At 40.5% G+C, this 9,063-nt stretch overlaps 1 protein-coding gene across 7 annotated transcripts in view; it reads left to right on the forward strand.

Moving 5' to 3' along the window:
* The window catches only part of XPO4 (exportin 4), a 113,548-nt gene extending 105,137 nt beyond the window's left edge, over positions 1–8,411 (forward strand). For 3 of the 7 annotated variants that reach the window (XM_089899756.1, XM_089899758.1, XM_089899757.1), the window contains one exon: positions 132–8,411. In XM_089899756.1, the coding sequence (XP_089755882.1) occupies positions 132–329 (198 nt within the window). In that variant the 3' untranslated portion in view covers positions 330–8,411. The remainder of the gene's footprint in view (positions 1–131) is intronic. The other 4 variants (XM_089899754.1, XM_089899755.1, XM_022574471.3 and 1 more) reach the window with 3 other exon arrangements.
* Positions 8,412–9,063: the final 652 nt, after the last annotated feature.

Here is a 9,063-nt window from a genome sequence, read left to right on the forward strand (position 1 = left end):
TTTTAGTAAATGTTAAACATTCAAAAGAGCTGTCAGACCCTGCCTTTGGGACCCCCATAGCCCACTACTTTGCATTTCGTGTGGTATTGGAGGAAGGTGCGTGTTCTTATGTGTACTTATCTCTTCAACAGGCGGAATATTCTGAACTGGTTGAAACATTACTGTCAAGCCAGCAAGACCCAGTTATTTACCAGAGATTAGCAGACGCCTTCAACAAGCTCACTGCAAGCAGCACGCCCCCTGTGCTGGACCGGAAGCAGAAGATGGCCTTCCTGAAGAGTTTAGAAGAGTTTATGGCAAATGTTGGTGGTCTCCTTTGTGTAAAATAAACAACAGAGCTTTATGCTTAATCAGATCCTTCCTGCAAAGTGCACTGAATTGCTAACAGTTGACTTGAGTCTTGTCCTTTTTGTCAGTTCGTTGGCCGTTTGGATTTTGGGAGCCTGGCAGGGCACTGTGTGGTGCAGGGAAGCGTTACCCTCAGTCCGTCGTAGGTCTTGTAGCTTTTGAATGGTTATTTCAGATTCTCAAAATGAAATTCCACATATGTGCAAAGAGATATGGGCACCATGAAATACGTATTCAGTGCCTTTTCCCTCTTTATCAAAGCATTAGGTGGCTACCCAAAGTTTAGCGTTTTCATTATCAGATATCAGCTGGATATCTGCTCATCTGCATCACTGAGGAGCCGGTTGAAAAGACAGATTCCTGGGCCCACCTGTAGACAGACCCTCAGAGTCAGCATTTGTTTGTTGGACCTTGGATTCTTGGTTTTAATAAGCGCCTCTCCTCTGCCACCCCTGCAGTTTTCAGTCAGTGCAGAAGGCCGGAAAGCTTCTAGAGGTGTGTGCTTGCCCAGCCCTCCCTTTGAGGAGGGGGAGGTGATTGGGCAGGGGGAAGGGCACCGCCAGGTGTTTGTGGCTTCCTGTTACCACGCTCTCCCTGTCTGTCTTGTGTCACAGCAGCCTGGTAATTGCAGGTTTTGTGAACCTACTCTGATGCCTGAACTTGAGGAGGAAAATACATGTATATTTTTGTTCCATAAGAAGAACTTTAGGAACTGTAGCCATTTCATTGCCTTAATTTTAAGAAGAAATTACAAAAAGCAGATTTGTTTTAGTAAGAAATCAAGTCTTGATGCTTCAGAGTCGGTCTAGGGTGTTAGCTGCTGTGAACGTGGGGCCCTTTTGATTGTGTGTATTTATGTGGTTTTATGGGTGAAATGAAAGGCTCATTCAGATGTAGTGTAACTTTCTGAGTATGTTTCTGTCCAGCCACGTAGCCCATGGCTAATAATTTGCTCTGAATGGCTTGCTTAAGCAATAACTATTTTAAAGGGTGTGAATTACTGATTCATATAGACTCTTACACATTGGGACATTAGGACAGTAATTATTCTAGAGTGGGTATTATACTCATTTCACAGGAGCCACGTAAATTTAATTTAAGAGATTAAAAAACTCACTTTAGATCCTGTAGTTTGATTTTTCTAATCAGGATTTTTGTACTGCTGCCATGCTCCCCTTAACTCTATGTGCCAGCTTAAATTATGGAAACGAAAGCTAACTTATAAACACCAGGCACGTGACACTGTGCCCACTTCAGTGTCAGAATCACACAGCACAGTAACAGGCGCGTTCTGAAACTGCGCCTCCGAGGGGCGGGTTTCTCGTCCCGTCCTTAACATCGTGTGCTCGGCTGGCCTCCGAATGTGGTGTTAACAGCTGGACTGCACAGAGTGGATGCGCCTTCCCATGCACTGCTGCACAGCGGTGAGGGCAGCTCCGTGCTCTTGGCAGTTGCAGTTAACCAGACGGAGCATCTGAATTCCATCCAGCCTGGGCAGGTGCCGCTGGACGCAGATGAAAGCAAAGCCTAGAGCCCCGGCTTTCTGAGGAACATTTCTTTTAATTCGATCACCATTGAGTAACCGAGGTGGAGCAAAAAGTCTTAAAAGACATCTAGGGCAAAACTAGTATCACTCTTTCTGAAGTGTACGTGTTATTGTGTTCTTAAACATACTTTGGACAGTGCATTTAGTTTTAGATTTCTTCTTCTTTCCCTTAAAGAACTTGAAGTCAGAGGCAGCGGTAGTCACTTTGTTTGCATTGTTTCTGGTGTTTCATGTTTCCCAGCTCCCTAGCGCCCAGCATTTGTGAGCTAAATATGTCCCTGTTCCTTTGCCTAAGGGCACCAAGACACGCAGCCGACTGGATTGGTCCACTGACTGCGACAAAACTGTAATCAAGTTGTTATTGAAAATAAAGATGAGTAGGAAAGGAATGCCATGGTAAACAAAAAGGGCATCCGTATCTAATATCTTTTATCTAGACAGATGTATTTGCTGTTTGCCCAGATTTTATTACAGTCCTGCATTTTCATTAGACCACTTTTAATTGAAACAAGATTTTCTTCAGATTGGACCAAATAATACATAAGGTATCATCAGAGTGTTGGTTAGTGGCAAACTGGAAGGAAACGCCACCACCGTTTTTAGGTAGTGGGAAAGGCCACTTAATTGCAACAGCCAGGCTCTTTTCAGTTGTTCGCAGTTTGTTTTCCTGATTGGATATTTGTTTAGTTTGGGGCTTTTGTTTTATTTTGTCGAGTTTTGTCTTCAGCTATGTTTGTTGGCTTTTCAGTTTTGGGGGGTTTTGTTTTAATGCTCTTGGCCCAGTGGGTGTCAAGAATACTGGCTTAATTCTAGTAAATTGATTTTTACTGCTAAAACTGTTGTCAAAGGAGTTTTAAAAACGAAAACATTATTTGTGCCCCTTTTTATATATGTTAAAGGGACACTGTTGAGTATTTGATTTTTTATAATGCTGTGTTTTATAAACTTTCTCTTATTCATACACAGTATCCTATCACCTCCGTTTTCAGTTCAGTCTTTGCTTGCTTTTATTTTCCTTGGCCCTTTTATTTCTGAAGGCACAGTCTCTGCAGACTTTGTACCTTCACAGTTTGTATTTGTGTGGCAGCACCTGTAACTAATTCTTGTAGCTCTGTTTGAAGGATTGGTTTGCATTTGTGGTCCTGGATGGGTGGCTGCCTGGGGGGTAGGCCACCTGAGACAGTATCTGACAGTGTCCTTGCTGCCCCTTCATCTGTTGGGAGACAGTGGCATGTAACCATCACTGCAGTGAGTTTTCAACAGTGTGACCTTTTATGTAAAAAAGCTTTGTAATTTTTTTCAAACTGGTTTTAAGAATTTAGTCTTATTTCGTTGTAAACCGTGTTTCTAATTATATTAACATCACTCTGTTCAGAGGAGATGGTTACTACTATTTTTTCACAGTTTGCATTTCAAAACCAAACATCTCTGTGATGCTTACCCCAGTCAGCATTATTTAACTTCCCTTACTGTCTTTGGTTGAACTTTCTCTTCTACCAAAAAATGTCAAGTCTTCGTATTTCTCCTATCACCATATTTCCCATTTCTGTTAATACTTGTATGAACCCCTCAAGTATTGAAGGGAACAAGTCGTCAGTTTCAAGGATTTCAAGTTTGAGTATTTTAATTTACAGTGTCAGTTGGACCCTTAAAATACTATTTTTGTCTGTTACAATTTTACTTCTTTCCGTTTGCCCTCTGTCACTAGAGGTGTTGCCATTAGACCTCAGCAGGCTCGCTGTCCCTCACAGGTGATTATCATTGTTAGCTCCTGAATAAAATATTAACTGTTTCGAAACCTCAGTGCTTCTTAGGGGTTTTTCAAAACCAGAGAATAAGGCACTGATTTGGATATGAGTTCTTAACATTATAATTTTCTGTAAATTCCTCTATAAAACAACATAGCTGATTTGAGGATGTAATAATGTTTTAAATGATTTTAAAATGTAGGTGGATATTCTCTGACTTGGTAATAACTATATTCTGAAAACACTGCATCTAAGAATTCTTGAAAAATTGATTTTCTAAAATTTTAAAACGTCCAGCTTTAGGTATATTGCTGAGCTCAAATTAATTTGCAGTGAGTGCCATGGTTCACGTTGAACTTTAAACAATTTAATTTAGATGTAAGAAATGTGAAGTATTCCTGATTGATTATAATGGGAACCCATGACATATTTAGCCAAAGACTGTATTTGGTTCAGGTAAAGATAAAAGCTTAATAATGGGCATCCATTCTGTTCTAAAGAGGATGGATGAGGTGATGTGTTTCTGGCCCCTAGCTCTGTACACGTAAGCCTTTGTAAAGGCGGAAACGCGGTGGCGGGGAGGCCCGTGTGTTAGCCCCCCGAGGCTCACACTGCAAACTATCTTTGTCCCCCTCGTCCTCCGTGGTTTGCTCTTCGCCTGGTCCCAGACTTCCCAGCAGTGGAGAGATTTTGTTTTTGGCTTTTCTTCTAAGTCTGTTTTCTGAGGCCTCTCAGCTCTTAGGAGCTGTCAGAATGTACTAACAGCTAATTTTCCTAGCCTGACATTCAACACTGCATCTGCACTATGTACCTAACGGGGATGTGACCTCAAGTGTGTCCTGAGCCCGGGCTACCTGGTGTGGTGTCTTTTACCACATACAATTATTGACAGATTGCAAAGGTTGGTATTGTGATTTGGTTCTCTGTACAAAGGAAAAGGCTCCATGCAGTGAGTTTCTGGTTTAATGGTCACAAAATGTTAGCACTGCTACCATTCAGCACGTGTAAAATTTTTTAAATTTATAAATATTAAAATTTTAAACTTATACTGACTTTTCAGTTTTTTTAAGAGACCCAGGGATGAGTATACTGTTTAAATATTTACCTCTATTAACATTATTAATAAAGGTATAAAGTTGCATTTAATTTTTCAAAAGATGCTACAATACGATTTTAGGAAATAAGGCCATGTACTGAGCCAGTTACAAGCTGAATATAAAATTTTATTTGTATTTTTTAATCCATAAATGGGAGTTAAAATATGTCTTTTCACTAAATATTTGTATGACATTTTTGTTTTGACCATGTGTGATTTGTTCATGGGTGTCTAGCTAGACTGTTGCATGAAACTTATTGAATGGTGCTATAGTTCATTTACCAGCCTAGGGTGACTGACACTGGGGACGTTACACAATCAGAATAATTTTAAATAAAAAACATGAGGACATATCTGCACAGGTAAAATAGGGATTTGCATTACCTTCTGGGAGAACACCCAACCCTAATAGAATCTCCAGAATTCAGAAAGAAAATCGAAGTTTCGTTTATATTCTGTAATATTGAGCATATTTATTTTTATCTCAGCTCACAATCTTAGAAACAATTTCAGAGTTATTAGTTAAATCATTGGATTCGGGGCATATTTGTAGTAAATGTAGTTCGGGTCATTCTTTTTGGCCTTTCAGGGCAAGTGGAAAAGTACCATTCTTCTGTGTGTCAGACAGACTTTCCTTTTTACCTAATTCTAAACCTTGTAAACATATGCAGTGAAAAGTTAACTTTTTTAAGGAAGAAAATGCGTTTTGAAAATATATTTATTTTAAACTTTATATTGCTTGGAATGTTCATTGATTTGTAATGGTATTTCTTAGGTTATATTGAGATCTGATTCCACTCCAAGGATGGATAAAGAACCATTAGGCTGTTTAGGAACTAAGTAGAGCTCATTCATTTTCATGGGGGAAGCCGTAGGCCCAGGCTGATCACCTTTCATTGGAGGGAGCTGTGGATGATTTTAGAGGCCCCCAGATATAAAAATCTGGTATTGTTTCTTAAAAGACATCTTTAAAATATTGGTGCTCTCTAAAAATACAGTCTGTTTATATTGAGTGGTTTATGAATGATGACTTTGGTGCATTAATTAGATTGTGAAACATTTTTGTTTGTTTCTTAAACATAGGATCGTGCACTCTTTGTAATCTCGAATGGCAGTTCTTTTAAAACTAAATGGAAGCAAAGGGCATATTCGGTGATATTAAGGAGAAAATCTTTTGCTTGGAGTCTCCATACAATCCTAATGGTAGCATACTCTCTTGGTTCTAGCACGTAAGTCAACATCCTGCTGAGCTCTTGCAGTGGAAATTATTTTATCTAGCAAGAGAGTGAACTGTGGTTAAGTCATTGATGCTTCCCAGAACTGATAAATGAAAAAAAAATGGAAGCAAAGAGAGTTTATTTTTATTTATTTATTTTTTATTAAAAAAAAATTTTGGGCTGTGCCACGCAGCATATGGGATCTTAGTTCCCTGACCAGGGATCGAACCCGCACCCCCTGCATTGGAAGCGCAGAATCTTAACCACTGGACCTCCAGGGAAGTCCTGCAGAGAGAGTTTAAACAGGGATGTGCTAAGTATTTTTATTCCCATAGTAGTTAGCAGTTTTGTTTTTAAGCTTCGATAGTGTTCACTACTGATTACTTTGCCAGGTCAGTTTTCAAGTATCCCTTTTAGTAAGCTCCAAATCTTAGGCTGCAATTTTGCAGCTCATAACTGCACTGCCCTGGATGGTCCTTTCTGAGGACTGATTTGGTAAAGCTGTTTGAACTGGCAGAGTACAGGGTAGAGGCCGGGAGACCTAGATTCAGTTCACAGCCCCACTACTTAGGGTTTACATGGATTTCCACAGTCTGTCATCTTATCATAGGACCAGAAGTGTTGTTAATTCCCAAAGAACAAATTTAAAGCACAGTGATGGATAAAATATAATAGTAGATGCTCAATAAATTCCATTCTGTTTAAAGATCATTGATAAGAACACATTTTGCTCCATTAGATAAATGTGTCCTAACACAGAGTCTGACACCTGATAGTCATTCACTCTGGTGGTATTATGATAGAGTTAACTGTATTATTTACTGCATCTTCTTTTCTAAATGAGAGAATTGATCTATTTAAGTCAGTGGTTTCAGTTTCTGTTGAATATGCTCGTATTATTCCCACAACAAAAAGGCCTAATAGTGATTCCCCAAATAAGTTTCATGCACCACTAATTCTTTATAACTTAGCTGTTACCAAGCAATTGGAGAAATAAAACTAGTTTCTTTACTGTGTGAAGTTAAATGCTTTACTGCACAAGTGCACGTTGGGAGGCTGTAGGGGAAGATCTTAATCCGACTGTCCTTACGTGGTGGCCTCTTCACAAAGCACCTTATGGGACTAGACTTCTAGGGACTATCCTTTGCAGCATACTTGGGTTAATTTGAGGAATTTGGTAACAAACCACTAAAAGAAGGAAGAAAAACCTGAATCCGTGTTCTTGTAAGTATAGGTTATACTAGATATTTTTAGAGAGGAAAACCAAGTCTTGCTCCATCTCTAAAGAGGTCTTTCCAGAGTAATCTCCATTTCTTTTATGCCCCGTTTCTGAATAGCATGACGAACAAAAATCACTTCTGAATACACAAAAGGAGTAATTCCTGAATTAAGGTTGATTTGAACTTGCCTGGCAAGTCCAGTTTACTGGACAAATAATTTCCCATTTATTTACTTACTTAGCTCACGGCTTGTGGGATCTCAGTTCCCCAACCAGGGATTGAACCCTGACCCTCAGCAGTGAAAGCGTGGAGTCCTAACCACTGGACCACCACGGAATTCCTGTAATTTCCCCTTTATTTCAATGATGATAAAATTGCCTCTTAATATTTTAAATTTTTTATGATTTGCAAAAACCGTTAAATTACATTGCAGAAGTTTCATCTGGAAAATTCTGACCTTCATGTATCACTGTGACATGCTGTCTGAGCAGTCAGCACTATTGGTGGAGGTGTAACTATTTGAACTTCCTGACAATTACGGTCACTTTAATTATAAAAACAACATAGTAATACACATTACATGCAGATAACACTATTGTGTCACATGATATGAAAGCAACTGAAACTTTGAAAGCTTAAAATCTGTTTCACACCAAAAATAATTTGCTTTAACGTAAGCCTTTCTGTTAAGCCAAGGCAGTTTCTATGTATGGAACACTACCTCTGTAAAAAAATATACTGCCGTAAAAGTTGGTTATTGTTTCTCGGTTCATGTTGTTGCTTTCTTTTAGCTTGTGTATGTTTTCTTTCCTGCTCCTTTGCTAATAAGTTACAGCTGGTTTTGAAATACCTGGCTTAGTGGAGTTGTCATCAAAGCAATCAAAGAAAAAAAAAAGTATGGATTGCTGTTAAGCCTGGAAACAGTTTTTAAAATGGAAATTATGGTACTGCCAAAGCTGTAAACCTGTTTTTTCATTTATATCCTTACCTTATACCGAAAGGATGTAAAGCTATTCAGCAGAATTTAACTTAACAAGTTCATAGAATTGGTAAGGCAAATGAAGGAAAAGAAGGTAGGAACATAATACAGATAGATAGCCTTGGAGAATGGAAAGTAAATACATCACTTATAATTGGTAACTGCCAGGGTGGAAGGGAGCCTTCCTTTCCGTGTGCAGGTGCTGTGTTGGGTGCCTTAGAGCCGGCCTGCGAGCACACTCCTCCCCGGAGGCTCTGAAAGACTCAGCCAGTGGGCTGACCAAACACCATCCTACGTTTGGGTCATTTCTATAGAAATTGTAGTGGCTTCATAATGAGACTATTTGCTGGATTAGTAGCTGGTCTTATTTCAGCGCGGAGACAGCGCGTGCGTCTTCGGTTCAGGCGCCTCTCGCCCTCTTCACAGCGAACCCCAGCGTGACAGGTGCAGGTGCTGGTCTCACCTTAACCACGTCAGGCTTGGGAAGGGAGAGCACACCGCGGAGGAAGTCGAGAGCAGGGTTTTAAAGGTTTTTTCTAATGCTATCTTTACTATAAAGCTTCAGGTTAATGTCCGAATTTCTCGATTAGACGGAGGAGACGGAGCAGACAGAGCCTTAATGTCTGTGAAACGTACAAGCGTATCGAGTGCAAAAGAGCAGGTCCCTTGGTATGCGTTTGACCTGAAGGGAACCTAGTTAAAACCTCAAGTACCTTTTATTGCCTCCATCTGAAGCACCTGCTGAGTCCGGCGCCTCGCACCAGCACGAGGCGGCCCAGCGACTGACGCGGGACCCAACCGCCTGCCGGAAGCGCCCGACTGGGCGGTGTACGCGTGCGCGTAGCCAGCCACCCCGCCCGCGCCCCGGTTCTGCTGGTTACTGCGCATGCGCGGTGGGGCCCCGCCTAC

Source organism: Delphinapterus leucas, chromosome 18 (assembly GCF_059928025.1).
Source record: "Delphinapterus leucas isolate spDelLeu-1000000601 "Yukka" chromosome 18, BTC_Dleu_Yukka2, whole genome shotgun sequence".
Classification (NCBI taxonomy): Eukaryota; Metazoa; Chordata; class Mammalia; order Artiodactyla; family Monodontidae; genus Delphinapterus; species Delphinapterus leucas.